This window comes from Mesocricetus auratus, unplaced genomic scaffold (assembly GCF_017639785.1).
Source record: "Mesocricetus auratus isolate SY011 unplaced genomic scaffold, BCM_Maur_2.0 Super-Scaffold_100010, whole genome shotgun sequence".
NCBI classification, from domain to species: domain Eukaryota; kingdom Metazoa; phylum Chordata; class Mammalia; order Rodentia; family Cricetidae; genus Mesocricetus; species Mesocricetus auratus.
In genome coordinates this window covers 19,078,901-19,103,099 of record NW_024429194.1, presented here as the reverse complement: position 1 = coordinate 19,103,099, position 24,199 = coordinate 19,078,901, and the positions used below count along the sequence as shown (strand labels likewise).

General features: G+C 41.0%; 1 protein-coding gene across 3 annotated transcripts; it reads left to right on the top strand.

Annotated features, from left to right (window-relative positions):
- The first annotated feature begins 2,900 nt into the window (after nucleotides 1-2,900).
- Rbm44 (RNA binding motif protein 44) lies at nucleotides 2,901-23,291 on the top strand. Of its 3 annotated transcripts, none has more exons than XM_040753025.1 (16): nucleotides 2,901-2,998; nucleotides 5,012-5,102; nucleotides 7,063-8,561; nucleotides 8,805-8,863; nucleotides 9,690-9,860; nucleotides 10,525-10,708; nucleotides 10,790-10,812; nucleotides 10,927-11,011; nucleotides 13,689-13,803; nucleotides 14,352-14,480; nucleotides 16,652-16,737; nucleotides 16,835-16,905; nucleotides 18,983-19,268; nucleotides 21,078-21,223; nucleotides 21,339-21,483; nucleotides 22,438-23,291. In XM_040753025.1, exons 2-15 carry the CDS (start codon nucleotides 5,030-5,032, stop codon nucleotides 21,469-21,471), a joined length of 3,060 nt encoding a protein of 1,019 aa, XP_040608959.1. In that variant the 5' UTR covers nucleotides 2,901-2,998; nucleotides 5,012-5,029; the 3' UTR covers nucleotides 21,472-21,483; nucleotides 22,438-23,291. The 3 variants fall into 3 exon arrangements, with proteins under 3 accessions (XP_040608959.1, XP_040608961.1, XP_040608960.1); XM_040753026.1 differs by having other exon boundaries at nucleotides 2,909-2,944; XM_040753027.1 differs by lacking the exon at nucleotides 14,352-14,480.
- Nucleotides 23,292-24,199: the final 908 nt, after the last annotated feature.

Genomic DNA, 24,199 nt, shown 5'->3' with positions numbered 1-24,199 from the left:
ATAACAAATTAACCTATGAGGGCACATAACTTACCTCACAGCTTCTGTAGTGTCGCGAGTCTGGGCGTGATGTAGGTGGGGAGTTCTGGCTCAGGATACCAAACTCCTGGAGAATGGTTCCCAAACTCACTTACTTGCTGATGCCCATCACTTACTGTTTGAGTATTGGCTAGAGACCTTAACAACTCAGCCTGGGTGCTCTAGAATGAGCTTTAGGGCTCACTTCTTCCAGAAAGATCTGGCTTAGAGAAATAAACAGAGCAGTAAAGAAAGGAAAGGAAAGGAAACTGAAAAGCATGATCTCCCCTGGAATGCGTGTTTCCCACATTCAATGGGAAGGAAATTAGCTCCATTTCTTTGGTTGGTTGGTTGGTTGGTTGGTTGGTTGGTTGGTTGGTTGGTTGGTTGGGTTTTCTGAGACACGGTTTCTGTGTGTAGCCCTGGTTATCCTGGAACTCATTCTGTAGACCAGGATGGCCTCAAACTCACAGAGATTCACCTGCTTCTGCTTCCTGAGTGCTGGAATTAAATATGTGCATCACCACCACTTGGCTGGTTTGGGTTTTTTGTTTATTTTTATTTTGTTTTCTTTGGGGGACAGGGTCTAGTTATGTAGGTCAGGCTTGTTGTGTTGCCCAGTATCACTGTCCACACAGTTTACCTGGTAATATATAACAAAACTATGCACAGTGTGGGCCTTTTCCTCTAGGAACACAATGCCCCATCTGCCCAGATCCAAGCTGTTCTTCAAGTAGATGATCTGTTGTCTTCAATAATTTAAAATGTGTAATGTGAATTCTAGTTGGTCTTATTAGTAAAAGCCCAGAGTCAGATATTGGGGTAAATGCTGAAAGATCAGAGAAGAAGGCAGCCACTAGTGCTTACCTCTAGGAAATCCTCAGAACAAAAGAGGACCAAGCTCCTGTCTCCTCCCACCTTATATTCCTCTTGCCACCCAGCCATATAGCACTTTCTGTCTTTACCACCTTAGTTCTGGGATTAAAGGCACTTATGCTGTGAATATATGTTGCTCTCATTGGTTGATAAATAAAGCTGCTTTGGCCTACGGCAGGACAGAATATAGCTAGATGGGAAATCCAAGCAGAGATACAGGCAGAAAGAAGGTGGAGTCTGGAGAAGATGCCAAAAGCTGCCAAGGAAGCAAGACATGGAGAAAATGAAGTAATGCCAAGGCCACATGGCAATACATAGATTAATAGAAATGGGTTAATTTAAATGTAAGAGCTAGCTAGTAATAAGCCTGAGCCATCGGTCAAACAATTATAGTTAATATTAAGCCTCTGAGTGATTATAAATGGGCAGGACAGAAACTTCCAGTTACAAAACTGCAGATACATGAAAGATCTGACAGCTTCTGTGTTGTCTCATTGGGTATAAGGGAACCATCATTAGAATGAACATCTGGTAGATATCTGTCTGTCCAGGAGAGAAATTTCCAAAACTCCTAACTGTGCTACAGAAGTCAATGGGGGACCACCACTAGCCTAATGTAGAAAGTGGTTTGCAGCCGTCCTCAGCATGCCTTCGTTTCAAAACATTCCCGCAGCTACAGGGGCTCCACAGCTCAGACCTAGACACCCATCTAGAAGCCATCTGCCCAGAACAGGATATGGTGTCCAGCTCAATGTGAACTTTGTCTGAACCAGCTTGAAGAACAGACACCAAACTTCATCAGCTTGGCTAAAGCCATGCCTCATTTTAAATGAAATGGTGGTTTCAAAAGTTAAATTCAAAGTCATGGTAGGTAAGAGGAGACTTGCATGACCAATTAAGTCACTGAAAGGTGACATTGTGCAGGCCCACATCCATGTTCACGGTTTACTGTACAGCACACCGCTACTGGTAGGTCAGCATGAATTTGGTGAATCTATTTGTTAATGAAAGAATACATGGGGTGCAAGTCAGAGGCCTCTATCTCTGACTGACAGTTTTGAGGTCGGCCCAGCTTTAAAGTCTTTTGTCCTTATTGAAAAGGCCTCCAACACTCCTCAGTAATTAAGAGTATGTTCCAGCAAACAAAGCCATACACAGTGCTGTAGAGTTGTTGGTCCTTATGGATAGTCTAATAATGTACAGGCTTAAATTATCTCTCAAATCTGTACTGAGAACACAAACAATGTGTGTGTGTGAGTGTGTGTGTGTGTCTAGAGAGATGACTCACACAGTTCTTGTATCCAGTTGGAATCCCAGGACTAATATCAGGGCTCACAACCTCCTGTAACTCCAACTCCAGGGGATCCCATGCTCTCTTCTGACCCTCTAATGACACTGCACCCATTATGTACATATGTAATAGCTAATAAAAATCTTCTTTAAATGTACATATGGAATATTAAAAATAATTTTAATGCAATCATATAAAAATCTAAATTAATTACAAAAAGAATCCATGATACCAATTTAGATAAAAATATGATCAGAAACAGTCCGCTCCGAGGTGCCACCTACAGCCTGACCAAAAAATGGGGGAGAGGAGAAAAGGGGTACTGGTTTGGATAATTTTCTCATCTCGAGTCTTGTTCTGACACTTTCTTTTTTAACTGATCACCCTGAAATATTGTCTTGCTTTCTGAATTTTGTGGTACACCCCAAGGTTTTGTCCCAGAGGCAAAGTACCCCACCCTAGACCCCCTCATCCTGCAGAAAGGGACACTGGGAGCAGAGAAAGCCATAGAGCTTCACATCCAGGATAAATGCCCCTATAGAAACCTCGAAGCTCACCAAATCTCGCGAGAGAACACTATACACCTGGCCAGCCAATCCAAGCCTGCGGCTCCTTCCCGCGCTTTCGAGCCTCAAGCCAATCATGGTGCAGACCTGTTCGCACAGGCCAATAGGAACGCTCCTCGAGCAGTGGGCGGATCGCCGGCAGCCGTTACCAGACAAGCTCCGAGACGCTACTCGTTAGGCAGCAGAGTAGGAGGTGAGGGCGTCCTGGCGGAGAGGTGCGGCAGCAGGGATGCAGGGGACACTCATGGTGAGCCCAGCATGGAAGTGAGACCCCCGGGCAGGGGGTGCTGGGAGCCGGTGCAGTCCGAGCTGTCCTGCAGCGAGACCTGGCCTCATTTGCGTTCGCGACCCCACCGTCACACTAGTATTTTCTCTTGAAATCTTTCTTGCAACGGTTTCGTTGGGGGTTGTTTGTTGTGTGTTTGTTTTTTAGTTTTTTGTTTGAGACAAGGTTTGTCTCTGTAGCCCTGCTGTCCTTGAACTTGCCCTGTAAATCAGACTGGCCTCGAACTCAGAGATCCACCTGCCTCTGCCTCCCCAGTGCTGGGATTAAAGACGTGCGTCGCTGCTGCCACCACCGGGCAGTTTCGTTGTTTTTAAAATGAGGTGATCGGCTTGCACACAAAGATCGCTTGGTGCATACATGAACGAGTTCTTGGGATCGGTCATTTATTTCTTAATGTTTTGTGGGCTGCTCGCCATTTCCTGACTCTCTAAAAGTTTAAACATAGCTAGTTTTAGGGTTCTGATTCTAGACATTTAACGAGCCTTTCTGAGCAACAAATTACGGGTTCAGTGGTGTTCTGAGTTTCCTAGCCAGAAAGGATCCAGGCTGGTCTGGATGTCACCGTATGACTGACTGCCTTCGAACTCCTGACGTCCTTAACCCTGCCTCATAGTGTGGAATTCTAGGTGTGAGTTGTTTGGGAAAACATATGAAACGACACTAAAAAGGTTTTTTTTGTTGTTGTTGTTTTTAATTTTAGAAAAGAAGGGGATATTGGAAACTAGTTTTGTTACTTGCAGAAGAGTATAAAAAGCTTTGTATAGAATGCCTGGGATGCTATGGTAATTGATGCTGGGGATCTGAACTTAGATCCTTAGGCTTGTAGCAAGCATGTTACCTTCTCAACTCCTTGTTTGTTTTTCATAACTGTACAGTTTGTTTAGGAAGCAATTTCTATCTAAATTTGACAACAGGCTCAAAGTAGTCTTTGAGATTATTGTGACATCTTAACGACCTGGCTGTGGTGGTTGAATAAGAATAGCCCTCATTGTTAGTATATTTGAATACTTAATCACCAGGGATTAGGAGGTGTGATTTTTTTTTTTTTTGAGAAAGTGTGTCATTCCTGGTATGCTTTGAAGTTTCAGAAGCCTGTGCCAGGCCCAGACTCAATCTCTTCCTGCTGCTTGTGAATCAGGATGTAGAATTCTCCCTGCTATGATGAACTATAAGTCTCTGAAACTGTGAGCAAGCTCCCAATTAAAATTTTTTCTTTTAAGCTGGGCGTTGGTGGCGCACGCCTTTAGCCCCAGCACTCAGGAGGCAGAGGCAGACGGATCTCTGTGAGTTCGAGACCAGCCTGATCTACAAGAGCTAGTTCCAGGACAGCCTCCAAAGCCACAGAGAAAACCTGTCTTGAAAGAAAAAAGTTTTCTTTTGTAAGGGTTTCCTTGGTCATGATGTCTCTTTACAGCCATAGAACAGTGACTAAGATACCTGGCATTATTATATTTCATTACTATAGAAATTTGGAAGAATGTCTTGCTTGAGGTTTTTGTTGTTGTTTGCTTTTTGCTTTTAACATAATTCTTTATTGATTCCTTGGGAATTTCACATTGTGCTCCCCAATCCTGCTTCCAGTCCCTCCATAGAGGTGTGTTTGTAATCCAGAGTTTTAAAACAGTTATTCAAAAAAGCTGGAGGTGTGGCTTAGTCAGTAGTGTTGACACAAAGCCACAATGCTCCACAATTCAGATAGGGTGGCATGCCTATAATTTCAGTACTTGAGAGTTTGAAGGCAGGCGGATTAGCCATTCAAGGTCACCCTTGGCCACATAGTGAATTTGAGGCCAGTTTGGGATACATGGAGACCCTTTCTTTAAAGAAAAAAGTTACTCAAGTGTCCTACCTGTTTTTATGTTTATTGTCTCTGACAGTGGAATCTTTGACTATAACTACTACTTTGTTTATTCTAAGTTTTTTTTTTAACTCTGTGATAGGTATACTAACAGTTCAATGTTATACCTTTTCTAGGATGTACATCTTTGAACTATGCAGGCTACTGCAGTGGTAGAAACTACTTCTGATAAAAACTGCCAGAAAAATGGGGGAGACCTCCAAAAAGGTGAGAATCCAAGGCTTGGGTAAATGAAGGTTTCCCTTTAGGGTTGCTATTTTAAAGCCTCTCCCAGCAAGATGGTACAATTCAGCACATTGTTAACTTTGCCAATTCCCTCATGAGTTTGTGGTAGCTGTGGGCAAACTGCTTTTATAATTATGTAGTAGGAAAGGCAAAAGACAGACCTTGTAAGTCCATGGAAGAACAATCTGTTTAACTAATCTGTTAAAATTGTGATATAAGACAGCATTTATGTTAACTTACTTATAAGCATGGAAATATGAAATAGTGTCCCTGATGTATGAAAAGTAACTCCTGTGTGAGTCTCTATATTTATTGCAGCTGAGTATTAATCTGTATCTTTTATCAGTGACCTCAGATCCCTTGCGTGGGCTGAACTCCATCTTCCTCCTCCCTGTCCTGCTCTCCCTCCTGTGCACCTGCTCTTCTTGGCAGGCCCTCTCTTTAGTGCTAAATATTCCCGTTCAGAGGCGGTGCCCAGTAAGTCTTAGAGTGGCACTTAAGCAGGGAGTGGCCGATCGGTGGGTCATGAAATAAAGTGAGCGAATTGTGCTTTTTAGTAAAATGAAATAGGAAATCCCAGAATGCATCGACCCAAGAGTAAATACTGTTTTAGAAGCTTTTTTTAATGGGGGGGGTTGTTTTTGTTTTTCGAGACAGGGTTTCTCTGTATTGTTTTGGAGGCTGTCCTGGAACTCGCTCTGTAGACCAAGCTGGCCTCGAACTCACAGAGATCCACCTGCCTCTGCCTCCCTAGTGCTGGGAATAAAGACGTGTACCACCAATGCCCGGTGTTTTAGAAGCTTTTTGTTTCACTGTGAACATTGTGTGTCTGTTATTTAGTGCCCTCTCTAGTCTTCTGCGTTTCTGCGTTCTTGATCTACCTGCCTTCACTCTGCAAGCTTCTTACAGGCGCTTTCCACAGCTCAATCCCAGTCACATGACTACCCTTTTATGAGGCTTACAGTGGCTTTCCCATCCCTTAGGATAAGAACCAGATGTCCTTAGCATCTCATAAAGGCCTTAGCAGTTCCCCACACTTCTCTTAGACATCTCTTCTACTACGTGCAGGCTGGCCTAGTTCCTGCAAGGACCACATTCATTCACACAGTCAGCAGCACTTGTTGGGTTTATCTAAGACAAATTAGTCCATTTTATTAGAAAACACTTGCCAAATGTAAAGTTTTCTCCTCAAATTTACATGTTCCATTAGCATAATGGTCATAACTTCTCTTAGCTGTGGTGGGTTTTTTGTTTATTATCTATAACCCTTAAGAAAGCCATAAGCTGTGGGGGCAACACTGGTGTCCTCTTGCCTTCATTTACACTCTTGCCTACAACTGACTGACCTCAGTAGATACCCCAGAATTTATTAAATGATGCTATTTTATAAAATTTCTTGTTAGACCCATCCACAAGTAAAGTGACTGCCCTATAGAGGAAAAACTTCTCACCACAGAAAGAATTCAAGAAGGATCTTGACACTTAGATCACCGTGGATAGCTGTAGTGAAACACCATTGATTAAGTGGCTTAAACAGCTTCAGAGTATTTTCTCATAGTTCTGGGGTTGGAAGTGAGGGATTGAGATGCCAGGATGATTAGATTCTCCTGAGGTATCTTGTCCTAGCTGGTAACTGGTTCCTAGTTTATCTTCAGATGGGATGTGACTTGAAGCTCTCTGCTACATTTTAAGGAGGATGAACCGTATCATGAGGGCCTTGCACTCATGGTCTCTAAAGGGCCAGCTTTAATAACCATCACAATTGTTGTTTGGGAGATGAGTTTCAACTCATTTTAGTTGCTATAAGGGGCATTTGTGTTTGTCATCAATGATGTAAAAGTAGTCCAGCATTTTGAGGAATCAGGACCAGATTATATCTAGTGTTTACAATGTTTAGTTTCTATGAAGTTGTTAACATATTCTCTTTTACTTTTTTGAACAGATAAACCTTATAATCCTAAGAAAGAAAATGGGTTATTTTCCAGTGGTTGCAATGAAGTCAAGTTGACTTTTCCTGATGGTGAATGGGATTCCTTGGCAGCAGAACAAAGAGCTAGTGACAAAGAAATCAGCAGTATTTACAAGATGGATTTATCAGAACCATCTTTTTCAGTAAATCAAGATACTAATGTAGAGCATATTTTCTCTCAGTCAAGTGAGTTTGAAGACAGTATTGACTATGCTTTTTTGAATGAGACATACTCTATACATTGTTCAGAATCAAAACTCAGGAATGCAAATCTTCCACATCTATATTCAGAGTTACATTCTGAGGTGCCCAAAAAGGTTGAGGTGAGTTCTGGCATTTTAGGACCTCAGGATAACAATAGTATTGGATTGCAAAAGAGCCATGAGGTTTCGGATGGAGACAAGAGTGACGTGGATGATGATTCCCAGCAGGAGTACCACAGTGCTGAGCAAGAATGCATTAGTACATACTTACCCTGTGACCCAGCTAAAGCAGTAAGCAAATCGAAGACAGATGTGAGCGAGTTGAAAACATTAGGCTATGACGTTAAGTGTAATGGCAATTTAGAAGATAATTATGTTAAATTAGAGAGTGGTCCTAGCCCCTCTTTGGAGTCACTTAATATTTTGGCACAAAAATGTTCACCTCATTCCTTTAAATCTCAGAGTTCTGATACATTAAAACAATACCATGAACCAAAATTTGAAAAGTGTAAGGAACAAGAGGTTGGTTTACTAAACCGTAAAGTGTTTGATGACATTTTGCAGAGAAGCAGCTCTCCCTTAAACCCTCAGAAAATACCCCAAACTAAAATGTTTGCTAAAGAAATGAAACCTCAGACAATTGAAAGTACAGATTTTTGTGGAAATGGAATTTTTCAGAACAAAACATTACAATGCCATGAGAACCCTATCTCGTTTCGCCAAGACCAAGCCCTTGGGACACAACTGAAGGCTAATAATTCTCTCCAGACTTCTGGGACTTCCATTTTTGATGACTCAGTCATTTCTCTCTGTGGCTCTTTGCAATACAAAGGCCTCCCGGATCCAGGCTTTTTTTCTCCTGTGCTCCCAAAGGTAGCAGTCACAGAAAATCAGGCAGAAGTAGAGGACAGCTGTCTACACCATGTAAAAAGCGGTGCCCCAAATAAAACATGCTCTCCTGATGTGAAAGAACCATGTCTAACGTCAGTGCCAGATGCCACAGGCTGTATGTTTGCAGTTCAGCAGACACTGGATGTGAGCAGAGGGGCAAATACAAGATCTTCTGTCATGTCTACATCAAGCAACACAGAGATAACGCTGAAAAAACATGAACCTCATGAGCGGCAAACTGAGAAACTAAGTGTGGCCTGTAATACAGACTGGTCGTGCAGACAGGATTGCAGAGATGCGCAGATGACTGTACCAAAAGAATCAGGAAGGCCACTCTCAATGGACTGTTTAAAGCCCAGTGGGATTTCCCTGAATGAGGTAAAATCAATAATACCAAATTGTAGACGGTGTGCAAATGTGGTTGGGTTCATTTGGAGTCTTAGTGAGCAAATGCTAACTCGGGAAAGGATGGCAGCAGGCCATAGCTCTGTCTTCTGGCGGCAGACATTGTCAACAAAATTGTTTCAAACTCTGGTTTTACATTTTACCATTTTGGAACTCCATGTATAACATTCATTTTGTCATATATTTATTTATAATTTTATTTTATATTGTTTTCAGAATTCCTTGGAACTAAGAAAATCATTTAATGCCACAGACAGAAAAAAACATCCTGAGAGGTAGGTTAGCTGTACAAGTTTATACATGTATTTATTTTCTGTGTAGTCTATTTAACCATGTAGAACTAAAGGGGCTGTAAGGAAGTTGGCATATTGGCCATTTCAGCAGACACACATAGCAGCATGGGGTTAGGGAGTGTCATGAAGGTCCTGTACTTGCCTCCATTTCTTTAGGTATAAAGGCATCATCTTCCCTTACTAAAGCCACAGCTATACTAATTCTGTTTTCTTTTTCTTCTTTTGAATCACACATAGATTAAACAAACTAGCATCTTAGAGAAAATGCCACATATTTGAAGAGATAGATACACTCACTGAAGTATTGTTAAATGTAAGCCTATTTATCATTGGTTTTTCTTGGCATTTGTTAATAATCCAAAAGTGGAAATCAGAGTGGAAGAAACGAGAGCTACAAACATTACTGTACTCTCATATCATGTGCCTTTTTTATTTTTCATTTTTCTAATGAGTTTATTCTGGTATCCCAAAGCTATAAAAGTATATTTAAAAATTAAACATCCAAAACAGTTTATGACTATAGCTTCCCCTATTTAGGAAGAATTAAATTAAGCTACATGGAAATATAAGACATATAAAATCTGGCCAGATATGGTGATGCACACCTTTAATCCCAGCGCTCGGGAGGCTAAGACAGGCAAATCTCTGAGTTAGAGGTCAGCTTGGTCTACAGAGTGAGTTCCAGGATGGCCAGGGCTACACAGAGAAGCCCTGTCTCAAAAGAACTAAAATTTGTTCCTAGAAAGAAGTCTGTCACTACTGTAGGATATGTTCAGAATCTTGCCTAATACCATCTTTTATTTTAAAGGGCATTTCAGCTTTGTGAAGAGATGAATTTGCCATCAAAGTGCTGTGAGAAAACCATTGAGAGGGCCATGAAGGCCGAGATGCACCTTTTGGATGTTTGCTATCAGATGTGCCATCGCCACTGTAGTCACATTTACAAACTTGTAATGGAAAGTAGAGCAGGAGTCAATAGGTGTTCATCTATTTTAAATCTAGATTTTCTTAACATTTATCACTGTGACTTTATTCTAGAAAGCTGTTTTCAGTTTTTGAAAGACAAAACGTAGGCTATAATTGGGTTTATCAGTTGCCTTAAGAGTAATAAACTTAGGACTGGAGAGATGCTCAGCCATTAAAGGCTAGGCTCACAACCAAAAATACAAGAGTAATAAACTTCAAAAGAAGTTCTTTTCCTGGGTGTGATTATGATCCCAGTACTTGGGAGGCAGAGGCAAGGGCATGACTCAGTTGGAGGCCAGCCTAGTCTACCTAGTGAGTTCCAGGTCAGCCAGGGCTACATTTTGAGGTTGTTTCAAAAATAAAACACAGTTCTTGTGTCATGGTGAGGTATGGTTGCAGTCATTAGTCCAGTAAAATAAATGGGTTTGCTGTTTGCTTATAAATTCCAAGTAAGAGTAAAGTCAATCAGTTGGGGTTTCTGCATGGTATTCTGTGATATTCTTTCTGGCTTACCTATCAAGGGTTGCTAATGCTGACCCTAGAAAATGTATCTACCATGGTTTGTTTAACAGGTAAAAATCAAAGATCTGAAAGAGCTAGAACTAAGTGTATGATACCATGTTAGTGTTAGGTGAATGAATTGAGCCTAAAAAATTTGTTCTGTGAACTTTGAACAGGAATTTATCAAGTAATTCTGCTAAGAAGGAATTAGGATCAACACTGCTATCTGTTCTGGGAGACTTGAAGGTTAGGTACTTGAACTTGAAAGAAAAAGTCCACAAGGGCATACCACTGGAGGAGCTGCCTCCACTGTCAATGGAGTCCAAACTGTTGTCTGCCTTCTCCGATTTTGCTTCCAGGGTATGTATGTGTTCTAGAATAAAACATTAACTTTGTTCAGACAGAAAACGCACTAAATCTGTTTTTCCTCCTTGTTTCTAGCTAATGGAAGAAGAGGCATGTGGGTAATTATAGTTTTATCTAACATAGAACCTGCTTTAAAAACTACTTAAGTCAAATATCGAAATTTTCTGCTTTGTTTCCTTTTGAGAACATTTAAGGAATGTTTATCTATTCAGCCTTGCAGGAGCGAATTCTGAGCCAGCTAATCAAAGTGTACCTGATGTTGATACTTCTCTGAGCCTACAGAAGACGTTGTCCCAGGTAAGCACTGAAGAGCAGGTCTGCTTGTGCGTGCATGGGGTGTGTGTGTGTGTGTGTGTGTGTGTGTGCGCGCACATGCACGTGGAGGCCGGAATTCAACCTTGAGTGCAGTTCTTCAGGGGCCACCCATATATGCATTTGTGCAAGGGGACGAGAGGACACATGTCCCAGCAAACGTGTTCCAGGCTGATTTGTGGAGGTCAGCAGACAAGCTCTGGTGTCAGTCTCCAACCTCCATCTTGAGACTGGCTCTCTAGCTCACCACTGCATTATGCTAGGCTAGCTGGCCTGCCAAATTCCAGGTGGTTCTCTAGTCTCCATCTTCTGTCTTCCATAGGACATCTGGGATTACAGATCTATTCTACTTGCCTGGCTTTTACATGGTTTTGGTTATCTCCTCAGTGCTGGGACTGCAACTGTGCCACCCTCCCCAGCTTTTTACATGACTAAAAGCACAATCAAACTCTGGTCCTCATAGTTGCACTGTGCCAACTAAGCTCTGCTCCATGCTCTCATCATTTAAATCTTAGTTTGATAGCCTCTAAGGAAGAAGTAACTCAGAAACGCTCACTTCCTCCTTCCCACTCCACTGACCAACTTCCAGGATTCTCATTTGAGATACTGACTATATTAGTCCCAGTCTTGCTCAGGCAGTTGCCATCAATATGGTGACAAAGGTCACATGTAATTCATCATAAACCTAGAGACTGAAGGGGAAAGAATAAGCATCATCATGAGCCACAGGGTCACTCTGCAGTGTAGCTCTCATTTTGTGAGGTAAAATAATAGTTCTTTTATTTTGGACAAGGAAAGTGTTAATTCTTCCTTTATGAAATATGTCTTGGTCTTTTTTGGTGGTTTAATTGTTATATAGGAACACATTGCAGGCCAGGCATGGAAGCACATGTCCATAATCTCAGCACTCAGTAGACAATAGTGAAGGAATCACATGATATTGTCTGAAAAATTAAGAAACGAATAAACAAGAATACCTGAGTGTAGAGTGACACGGAAACCAACTCTCCTTAGCGAGTAAAAAGACAGTGCTACTTAAAAGTAAAAAACTTAAAATAGTTGCTCTCTACTACGAAATTATGCAAACATAATATTGGGAGACCATCCCACTGGGGGGAAAAACCTTCTTTATAAATAAGAAATAATAGATTCAAAGCTATATGCTTAGATTTGTTAGATATTTTTAAAACAATTTAGTCATTTAACAATCCATGCTGTTCTCCCAATGGCATGTAGCTGTAGAGCAAACAGCCTGTTGATTCAGGGGAAAAAACTTAGACTACCAGGAGTGGTGCTGGAGACACAGCTCTTGCAGGAAACTTGTCTAGCATACATAAGGCCCCATCCTTGGTACTGCAAAAAAATTCTTTTAAGTAATAAGAAACTTTAAAGTGCAATATAAGTCAGGTGGTGGTATGTCATGTCTGCTTCTCAGCCTGTGTCTGAGAACGTGTAGAGGGTGTCGGGGATTGACAACACAGAGACTCGTTCAACGATATAAAGAAAACTTTAAACAGGCTCCAAAAAGGTTCAAGAAAACTTCCTAAGAAAGGCTCCCACCAGAGAAGCTTCTGCTCTCTCCTCTACCCTGGCTGGTTCTGCTCTGCTCCCAGAGGTGGATGTGTGTGGGTTTTGAAGGTGTGGTTAGTCTTTGGACAAGGTCGAGGTCAGGGCGGTTTCTGTGGGAAGGCCTTTTCCAGGAACTTATTGTATCGTTTTTAGTAAACATGTTTTTACTAAACATTGTCTTACAGCTGCCTACTCCCAGGCAGAAGGGGAAGTGGGTCTCTGCTCAAGGTCTGGTGTTCCCACAGTGGTAGAACACGCCTTTAGTCCCAGCACTCAGGAGGCAGAGGCAGGCAGATCTCTGGGTTCAAGACCAGCCTAGTCTACAAGAGCTAGTTCCCGGACAGGCTCCAAAGCTACACAGAGAAACCCTGTCTCCAAAGTAAAAAAAAGCAATACAGTACAGGTTTGTAGTCTTATTTTGACTATAAACCAATGTTACTTATTTTGCATTGTGTGTATAGGCATGTGTGTGTCACAGTGTACATGTGGATGTCAGAGGACAGCCTCTTAAGGGCCAGGTCTCTCCTCCCACCATGTGGAGCCTGGAGATGAGACTCAGGGTGTCAGGCTTGGTGGAGAGCATCTTCACCCGTGAGCCATCTCACTGGCCCTGGAGTTACATGATGCCTCTAAGGTTAAATTAATTGGATAGTTTTTTTTGTTTCCTTTTTCTGGTATTAAAGATCAAACACAAACTGTCACACATGCTAGGTAAATGCTACCCTTGAATCTACCCTATCCTAGAAGTGGCCTCCTTTTCAAGAAAATTTTAATGTAGAGAACAACTCAGGTCTACATACGGGGTTTTTATTTTCCACAATTGAAAGCTTATACACTGAAATGTATAAAGGGTTACTATCTCAAAAATCAAAAACACTTGTACCATCACTGTGCACACCAGTAGAACCCCAGTTCTTACTGGCACTGACCAACAACCTATGCTGAGTGTTTTTACTACAGAGTCAGATGAAAATGATTTTTCTGTCATACATAGCCTTCATTATTTGGAGGGCAAAATAATGTAAGTGAAAAGTGCCTGTCATCAGGTAGGACTGATAGTCTTTATCTTTGACTGTTTTTATTTAATCCTCAGATGTCTTTTGTATCTGACAGCAGTCATCCTAAACAAGATAAATCACCTGTGAGTGATGGTTTTAAAAACTGTGATATAAACATAGGCTTTACTCAGCTGAAGCTCGACGATAAAGGTAAGGATGGAAATGTGTTGTTTGTGTGGCACACACCTTTAATCCAGCACTCAGGAGGTACAAGTAGGAACTCTATGAGTTCAAGGCCAACCTGGTGTATATAGTGAGTTCCAGGACAGCCAGAGCTACATAGTGAGACCCTGTCTCCAAAAACTAAAAAATGAAAACCCAGAAAACACGTAATGTTTAAAATGTCCCGTCTTTACTAGCTTTTCCTTTCAAAGATTGTAATTACAGATGGTTATTAATTTTAATGATCTGAAGAACTGCAGCATGTTTACTGGGTTTGTTATGTAAAGACAGCTTCATCAATAAAGAGTAACTGATGCGAGTGAGGGAGGAAGGCTTTCGATAGATACATTGGCACCAGTGTCCAGTAAAGGAAACGGGAGCAGAAGCCTCGGGCTGAAAGAGCTTTATGTTCGGTGCCTGCTGACAAGTCCGGGTCAGAGACTGCCTGGCTCAGTTCCACCGTGCTTGTCTTGACAGAGGGGTTTATAACTGTGTTCCTGAGAGATAGACAAGGTTCCTTGTGCTCAATGCCTTAGAATACAAAAGCGTTCCTGAAGTAAGTGAAGACTGGTTTGACGCAACAGAGAGGCTGACTGGAGTTGACTTCTCAGAATCTCAGGAAAATGGAACAGAACACGACGGATGGAACCCAAAGAGTCCATTAGGTTGGTTCTTCAGAACTGCAGGAAAATCGTAACCTAGCTTATCTAAAAAACGGTGCTTTCTTCTATGTTTGGGGGAGACAAGCTATAAAAGTATTTTGTTCCTGTTGCCTATGTTTAAAAAGTGAGAAAATTGGGCAGTTGGAGGTGAATTTTTAATGAGCAAATAGTTACTAAATTCTCATTTTGTGAGACACAGTGCTCAGCCCATGGGACTGTGCAGCTTTACTGGACTGGTGAACGAGAGAGATGGCTAGGAGGTAGTGAGTCACTGCTGTTTGCTGCTGTAGCTACAGTGTCAGCATCTAAACTGTGAAGGAAGGGCTTCATTGTCTCTCCAGATAGGTGAGCAGATTAGTCCCATAATGAAGAAGGCAAGGTCTTTTTTTCAAGAGAGGGCTTTTCTATTTAACAGCATTAGCTGTCCTAGAACTTGCTCTGTAAACCAGGCTCACAGAGATCCACCTGCCTCTACCTCCTGAGTGCTGAGATTAAAGGCATGCGCCACCACTGCCATGAGAGACAGTGCCTGAACCCAACTGAAACTGCCAAGAACTTGTTCCAGCCTCCTCCTCTATAAGACAAATACAGTAGCCATAGCCTTGTTTAGTTTTCACAGCCATTTCAAGAGGCTTATGAAAAATGGGATTCATAGGCCTTTCATTACTACATAAAATTACAAAAGGTAGAAACTAAGACGTCTTTTTTTGCTTCATAAGTGCATTTATTTATTTTCTTTTTATATTTATATCTTTTATTTTTTTAATTTATTTTCCAGTTTAAATTTAGATTAGAAACAAGGTTGCTTCACAAGTCAGTTCCAGGTCCCTCTCCCTTTCCCTCCCCTCCTCCCGTGCCCTCCCCCTAATCCCCCCCCCCATTATCCCCTCATTTCCCCAGGGAGGGTGGGACCCTCCATGGGGGTGTCCATAGTCTGTCATTTCATACAGGGCAGGGCCTAGACCCTCCCCCAAGAGTTCAGGGTGAGAGTGCACCTCACATTGTTGGATGGGAGTCCAAAGTCCATGTGTATACTCGGGATGAGTACTGATCTACTGCCCAAGGCTCAATAGATTACCTAGGCCTCCTCACTGACACCCACATTCAGAAGTCTTTAGACAAGTGTGTGTACACCTGTGTGCTGGGCGAGGGCTTGCGGGGAACTTGATCTCAGTGGCTGGGATCGGATTTCACATCCCGTTGTCTGCACAGTGGAGAAAAGGGAGATGGATAGAGCATGCAGATTGTGTATGCTTGTGTCAAATAGATTTATAAGCCTAGCTTTATGATACCTAAATTTTCTTGTTATGCATTCCTCCATAATGACAAGATCTGTGCCTGCCATTGCTGCATGTCTGATACAAAGGTTGTTTTGTTTTGTTTGGTGTGCTGTTTCCCAGCAAGTAGTGCACTTAGAGTGTCCAGACACCAGCTCTGGCCCATGTGACACAGGCACTAAATAGCAGAGATAAGTGATGCTTGGTTGTTGTAATGTAAACTTTAGAGCTCCAGGAGAATGGATACTGTGTAAACCAACCTCTTTATTTGAAGGTGACATTAATAAGATGCAGCAATCTTAAGACTGATAGTCTAGACTCTTGTGTTCAATTATGGTGCTTGATTTTGTTTGTTTCTTTAGAAAAAAAGGGGGGTTACAGTATGTGTTCCAGGCTAGCTTTGAGCTTGTGATCCTCATGCTTCAGCTTTCTCAGTGCTGGGATTACAGGTGTCTACCAACATGCTTGGTTTAATGCTGACATTTTCTGACTTTATTATTTTTATTTTTTTGTGTGTGGGTGAGGTGTATGTGTGCCATGATATGCATATAGAGGTCAGAGGACAACTTTAAAAAGTCCATTGTCATCTTCTATTGTGTGATTCCTAAAGACAGGACTCAATTGTCAGGTTTGGCAGTAAATACATTTACCTACCATCAAGCCTGACTACTTGAGTCTGATTCCCATAATCTGTATGGTAGAAGGGGAGAACTGGATCCTGTGAGTTGTCCTTTGACTTCCACACACATGCACTATGGCATGCACATACAATGTACATGCAGCACACATAAGATCATAAATAAGCTTTGTAATTGGAAAGAAAACAAATATTAACACTGTTGGCATTTTCTTTAAAATATTTGATGTCACAGTGGGCATTTCTGTGATATATTCTAGAATCAGAAATGAAGAATGGTGAACTGCTTCGAAGAACTAAAGGCTTTTTGATACATGTTGGTGGTCTTTGCCCCTCTGTATCTGAGGTATGTCTAGAATTTCTTGGGGGGCTTCACTTTAAAATTTATAAATTATTGTGATGTCTTTTTAGCCTTTCACAAATTTTATTTTTTCTTCTTTTAGGCTGATTTAAGGACTCATTTCCAGAAATACCAAGTTTCTGAAATTTCAATAGATGATTCTACTAATTACAGGTTTGCTCCCAAATTCAAACTGTACATTACTGTATGTCTGCTGTGCAACAGATGCAGTAAGCAAGAGTCACTCCCCGGGGGGAGGCCCAGACAGAAGAGATAGTGCAGATAGTGGCAGTAGTTATACTGGCTGGTCCAGACTGTTACTCATGTTTCAGAATCCTGGCTGCTGAGATTGCAGCATGCACTGTCACACATGGCCTCTTTATCATAGATACAAGAGTTAACTGATTTCTGTGTATTTATCTGGCTATATGTCATTTCATAGCAGAAACGAGTGCATCAATTACGAAGATATACTCAAGAAACAGGACTGTTTCATGGCTGGAGAGATGGCTCACAGGTTAAGAGCATTGGCTGCTCTTCCAGATGAGTTCAATTCCCAGAAACCACGTGATTTGCTGGGTGGTGGTGATGTATAGCTTTCTTTAATCCCAGCACTCAGGAGGCAGAGGCAGGTGGATTTCTGTGAGTCCGAGGCTAGCCTGGTCTACAGAGCTAGTCTCAGGACAGCCAGGGAAACTGTCTCGAAAAACCAAAAAAAAAAAAAAAAAAGAAAGAAAGAAAGAAAAGAAAAGAAAAAAGAAAGAACTAGGACTGTTTGAATCCCCAATGCCTTCAGTAACTTGAATTAATTTGAATGAGTTACTTGGCCTCTGAGTTGTAGCTTCTTTGTAAAATGAGGATAAGGACAATAAATAGGATTGTTGTCATCACACTAGGAGTTAACTATGTAAAGCACTAGGAGAAAAGACAGAAAGTTGGTTTGGAAGGGAATATTTAACTCAATTATTTCCGACTTTTACAGTGTTTTATATTTTTAGGTAGGTGGCTACATCACCCATCTGTGGTTTTCCTGTGTGTGTGTGCACGTGCGTGCGTGCGTGCGTGCATGCGTGTCTATTTGGACATTTGTTGGTTACTCAGAGTATCCAGTTACAGTGATAATTACTTCATGGATACTTTACTGTTCTGTCATTAAAATGATAGCTGTTGGTTTCAGAGATCAAGACATAATTAAGAGGGATTTTGCTTGTGGTTAGAAACTTAAATTTGTAAAAGTTGATGCTAATTTTCCTAATTATAGTCACTTAGATTGTATCCTTTATATGACATGTTGATGGTATGTTAATGTATTTTTCTCATATTAAGCTATGGTTGTATCTCTTAGGAATATTATCCCCCATGACTTTCTTTTGGTATATTACTGAATCCTTAAAAATCTTAGTGAGGTTTTTTTCTTAAAATACAATTTTTGTGTACAAATTTAGAAAATGCAGTTAAATACAAAAATATAAGGCTATTTTAAAATTGTGTCCATAGTCCTATCATTTAGAAAAAAGTTGCTTAAGATTTGGTGTACATGTTTCTATTAACACTGTATAGAGCTGTTATCTTAACAGGTACAACTCTGGCCCAGCTTTCTTAATTACATATTTAAAATTCTTACTAGATTGTCTAACTTTTTGTTGATATATTTTCTCACTTCTGACTATAAATGCATTTTCATATATTCTGCTAAATATCTTCCAGTTTTGCCTTTAATGTTTAAGCCTTGAGCCACCTGGAGTTTATATTTGTACATAAAAATTGACTTTCAATTTTAGAATGTATGACCACTTGGCCCTAGGCCTCAGATCTGTACATATACATACATACATATATATGATATAGACTATAGTTTTAAACATTAAATTTTAATATGACTCATAATTATTACAGATTATCCTATTTCCCCTTTCATTTGTCCTGTATTCAATTATCCTGAATAAACACCTACTTATTTGGCAGTGAACGCCTTCACTATTAACCCTTGAGAGGCAAAGGCAGGCATCTCTGAGTTTAAGGTCAGCCTGGTCTACCAAGCAAGCTCTAAGACAGCCAGGACTAAATAAGAAAGAGACCCTGTCTCAAAAAACAGGTCATAAACAACAAACATCACCTACTTACCCCAGCAAGTATAAGAACCTTTTTAAGAGCAGCTAGCTGTTCTTGTGAAAGCCATCTTAGGTTTTACAAGAGTAAGTTAGAACTGGTCATTAACAAAGACCCTTTATCTTCTGCTCTGGTGTTTTAGATATGCATCTCTTGCTTTTGCAAAAAACAGTAATGCAAAGATGGCTGTGAAGGAAATGAATGGTATAGAAATCAATGGAAAATCGGTGAATGTGCGGCTTGTGAAAATTCCTGGAGAACACACACCACCACTTTTGTCCAAAACTGGGAATAGCACTAGTGTGAATCCTTTGGAGAAAAATACCAACAAAGAAGGCACCCTTGCCTCTTCTGCTTGTAGACTGCCCAGAGCTAGACCAAGGCAGCTGGAGTCTGAGCAAGACAGTGAGTTTCCTCCTTTGGACCAGGTTAGTTTTCCTAATCGATTAGTCGCGACTAGTGTGCTTCTGGAAGTGCCGCAGTGATGACAGTCCTTGCACTGGCGCAGCAGATCCGTAAGATGGCTCTTATCTTGGTTCCACCCTAACCTGCATTTGCACAGCTGCAGTTCCTCTTGTGGGGAAACCTGGATGTCCCCGCCTGGCTTGGAGAAGCAGGTTCTTGTTGCTGGGTTTACTACCGTCTTTCCCGGTCCTCGTCTCCTTATTCTTGACAGTCATCCTTCCACCAGTATCGCTTCGTTTCTGTTTTTATTTATTTTTGGTTTTGATAGTAACCTTACCTTATACATTTCTAAACTACAAAACGTGATTTATTTCAAAACCCTCATCTTCACCCCATTACAGTTTTAAATGCTTCCTGGAATGTGACAGTTTCACTCATCAAAATGCCTGGTATCCAGTGGGTTACCATAATGTTTAAGTTGAGTAAACTTCATTCTTTTTTTTTTTTTTTTAACAAGACAGGGTTTCTCTGTATTGTTTTGGAGGCTGTTGGTCCAGCCTGGCCTCGAACTCACAGAGATCCGCCTGCCTCTGCCTCCCGAGTGCTGGGATTAAAGGCGTGCGCCACCACCGCTGGCGTGAGTAAACTTCACTCTTGTTGGTGGTCATGACTAGACAGTGCACTTCGGTGAGTCCCCACCACTGACACGAGAGAGCAGCGTTAGCACCCCCAGAGCAGTCTCTGTGCTGCCCCCCAGCCCTCTGCTGACTCTTGCTCGTCTCACCACACCCTTAGACACATTGGTGACTGGATTTCCACTCAGACGTTTCTGTTGGTAGCACCCACAGGGCTTCCTAAGCCCAGCAGGGTCTCATTTGCATTCTTGAACTTAACCGTTACTTGTGTTTTTATTGCCAAGGTTCTCTGTATCCATTGTCTTCACTTATTTGACCATTTCATTTCCTCTTTGTCCTGTAATCTGACTTCATTCTCCAAAGTTCACTTTAACTGTTCTACCCATTGTCAAGAGTGACCTCACTAGTGGTCTTTCATCCACCTGCTGCCTTCTTGAGCACCTGGCTTCTTTGACAGTGACGGTCCCTGTTACAATGCTCCCTTTCCCTGGGGTTGAGGATAGGGGCACATGTCTTTAATCCCAGCAATCAGGAGGCAGAGGCAGATGAAGCGCTGAGTTTGAGGCCAGCATGGTCTACAGAGTGAGTTCCAGTTCAGCAGGGCTACATGGAGAAACCTTGTCTCAAAAAACAAAACAACAAAAACAAACAAAAAAGCTGCCCCCATTCATTTCCCTGATACTTAATATTTAGGGTGGGTTTTAGGGTCCACTGTTTTAGTCCACAGAAGGAAAGGAGGAAACAGGATTTCCTGGGAACTATGGATGTTTGGGAAATGTGGTCCTTCCTCTGCATTACACAATCACTTCGCTGTTGCATCTGTCAGCTCTCTTTGTGTGGGTTTTCTGTGTCCATGGTTGCAGTACCCCACTTCATGTAACTAGCCTGTAGCGTTTCTTGTCAGGCTCTGATTATTTGACTGAATTTGTTTACTCCATGTCCCAGTTCCATAAGCAAGAAATCTACTTGACCTGGCTTGTGAGGCTGGTGCTCATTAGCCTGAAGACAGCACTCTTTGGTCCAGTCAGCTGGGGCTGTGGGCATTGGGGTTGGCAGAGAGCGGGTCTAAAGAACATGCTGCAGGCTCTGGGTGCAAGTGTGTGAAGCTCCTGTTGCTGGCTTTGAAATACTTTTTAGTTCTCTTGCCTTTCTAGATGTTCTTGTACCCCTTTGCTCATATTTTCAACATTTGTTTAGGGTATCAAGAAAAATTGTAACCAGATTGAGTCTGCTCGGTTATTACCTGAGACACCTGTTCACTTCATACCTCCAAATACATTGAACCTTCGTAGCTTCACCAAGATCATGAAGAGACTGGGTGAGCTGCACCCAGACATCAGCAGGTACTAACTAAAGTTATAACTGAATTTTAAACTCGTATGTGCAGTGTAGTGTTGAGAACTTCTGCAACATGGTTACTTGAGAAGCAGAATTGCTGTCTGTTTTCCTCTTGTATAGAGACCACATTATTGAGGCCCTTCAGGAAGTGAGGATAAATCATAAAGGTTTTCTGAATGGTTTGTCCATCAACACCATTGTCAAAATGACTTCATCTTTTCTGAGAAATTCTGCTTCCGTTAGGAATAAATGAAGCAATACAGAGGTAATGTATGCTTTTATACTTAGATATTAAAGACTTTAGTTTCTTACATAAAACTATTGGTCTTAATACAAGAGTGAAACGTTACATTTTAAAACAAGTACACCATGTTAGTTAACTGTTGATTTAGAGCCAGTTCATCAGTTACTTTGCTCATATCTGACAGAAACAATGTATAGGAGAGAAGGAAGGTCTACTTTAGCTTCTTGTTTCTGAGGATATAGTCATCACGGTGGTGACAATGTGCCAGAAAGGCTCCATGGTGGCGAGTGTGTAGATGAGTTCCTTATATCATGACCAGACCATGAAGCAGAGAAATAAACACTAAGGTTCAGGCTGCAGCCTTCAAAGGCCCACTCCCCTGCCCAGTTACCCACTTTAGCCAGCCAGACCCTTCTAGATAGCACTGCCTCCAGAAAGATGGGATCTTGGTTAAATTCATCAAGGATGTGTGTTTTCAAATAATTGCAAATTGTACAAAGGGGAACATGGTGCAGGGGTGTGCACACATCAGTATCTCAAGAACCTCAAAGTGAATGTGACTCAACACCGCTCCACCAGATTCCTCTCAACTGCAGTAACTTTACTACTGTGATGCCACTCATACGTAACAGGTGGTGACCTGTTTCTCAACTAATTTAGTATTCAGTTAGTGATAAGATTCATTAGTGAATAGACTAAAAGAATGCAGTGGTAGCTCATACCTTTAATCCCAGCAATCAGGAGGCAGAACAGGTGTATCTCTGAGGTCAAGGCCAGCCTGGTCTACAGAGTGAGTTCCAGGACAGCCAGAGCTGCATAGTTAGACTGTCATGAAAAACAAAACAAAATAAACAAAAGAGTACATACAATGCACAAGTGAGCTATAAAATGAGTAGTATAGTAATAAATAACATGGTTTTTGGCATAATCAGCACATTTTATTGTTGGTTTTTCTCTGTGTTCTTGATCCTCTAGAAAATCCTAGGAAAGTATGAGTTCCCTTCATCAGAGAACGTTCTTCAGCATTTAGGAAAAGTTGTGGTAATACAATCAAACAGCCTCTAAAACTGGACCTAACACTTTAAGTATTGCAATTGATAGTCCTCCTTTAAAATCTGGCAACAACAGATATATCTATAGTATTAAAATCTACATGTTTTATTAAATTTATAAACTTAATTTCAGAATTATTACTCAAGACTTCAAGTGTATTTTGAATTAGAAAAAAAGGTGGTCATATCTATTTATAAGTCATCATTAACAAGTTCATTTAAAAAATATTGTCCAGAAAAAAAGTTTACTGTACTGTTTCAAAGTTCTTTGTATTTGTAAAAATTATGTAAAAAAATTTACATACTTCCATATGTAAAAATGGGATTTTTCTGGAGCTCACTTTGTAGTTTCAGCTTTTAAGATCAGATTAGACCGTAGGGTACAGATAAACTGAGTTCAGTGTGTGCAGAGGTAATTACTGCTTGCAATGCATTAGTGTGCTTTGATGACAAAATAAAGCATTCAGATATGTTTTCCCAGGTGTGCTGGGGTAAAGTACTGAAATGTAAAAGTACTCCTATTCTGGCCTATGTTTTACTAAGTTCTGTCATGTTTTAGTGTAACTTGGAAGGTTTTCAAAGGTTGATGTGGTTCCCTATCTTCTAGCACTATAGATGTAAGGTTAACCCCATTTGCTTTCTAATAGTAACTACTGCACTGGTTAAAACTACATTTGTACTGATAATAGCATTTAGTACTTTTTCAAATGTTTATACTGTTTCTATCCAATACTTCATTGTTGTTGCTTGATTAAAAGTTACCCCATTAAGCATTTATTTATTTGGTGTCCTTGTGTTTAATAAAGGCAGTCAGTCGGTCTATAGTTCAATCTGACTCTACAGTTCTCTAGAAGTGGGAGTGTCTTAGTGTAAGTCACCTACCACTCTATGTGGGTACATAAAATGGTAACTACTGGCTCAAGATTTTCCTTTTATTTTAATAATTATTTTGTTTCATTTATTTCCAGATTTACTTCACATATCTGCCAAGAATTAGATTCCTCTGTATGTGTATACCTAACTTCAAAAGTAATTGGTTTGACCCATATACTAATTTAGTAGAATTATAAAATCATGGGGGTATTCTCTACATATAAAATCATATGCGTTAATATATTTGGAGAAATTAGCATATCTGTAGTCATTTGTTTCTAAAGAAGAATAATCAAATATGAATCTCTTTTAGAATACATAAAGGCAAAATAAACTGCATTTCAAATAACGTCCAGGGGTTTGGAGTTAGGCAGCCCTTTCTAATAACTAATGTAGAGCTAGATCTGGCAACTTGTATGCACCAAAGGGCTCTCGGCAGCACCTAGAAGGGAGGGTTCATTGCAACTCACAGTGGACAGTCCTTCTTGGTGGGAAGTCGAGGCAGCAGAACCTTGAAGCTACTGGTCACATCATCTGCAGTCAGGAAAGCAGTACGTGCTCTCCTTAGCTTACTCTGTTTTATACAGGATGTTGGTCCAGGGAGGTCCCAGCCACAAGGAAGTTGGATCTTTTCACATCCTTTAACTCAGTCAGTGTACTACCTCACATGTCCACTTAAGGCTCAGCTTCCAGATGATTTCAGAGTTAACAAGAACCATCGAAATAAGATGTTCTGTGTATCTTTGCCTCCATTTTCAGTCTTGGGGGAATGTTACATGAGAACCTCCTTGAGTTATGTAAATTCCTCAGGC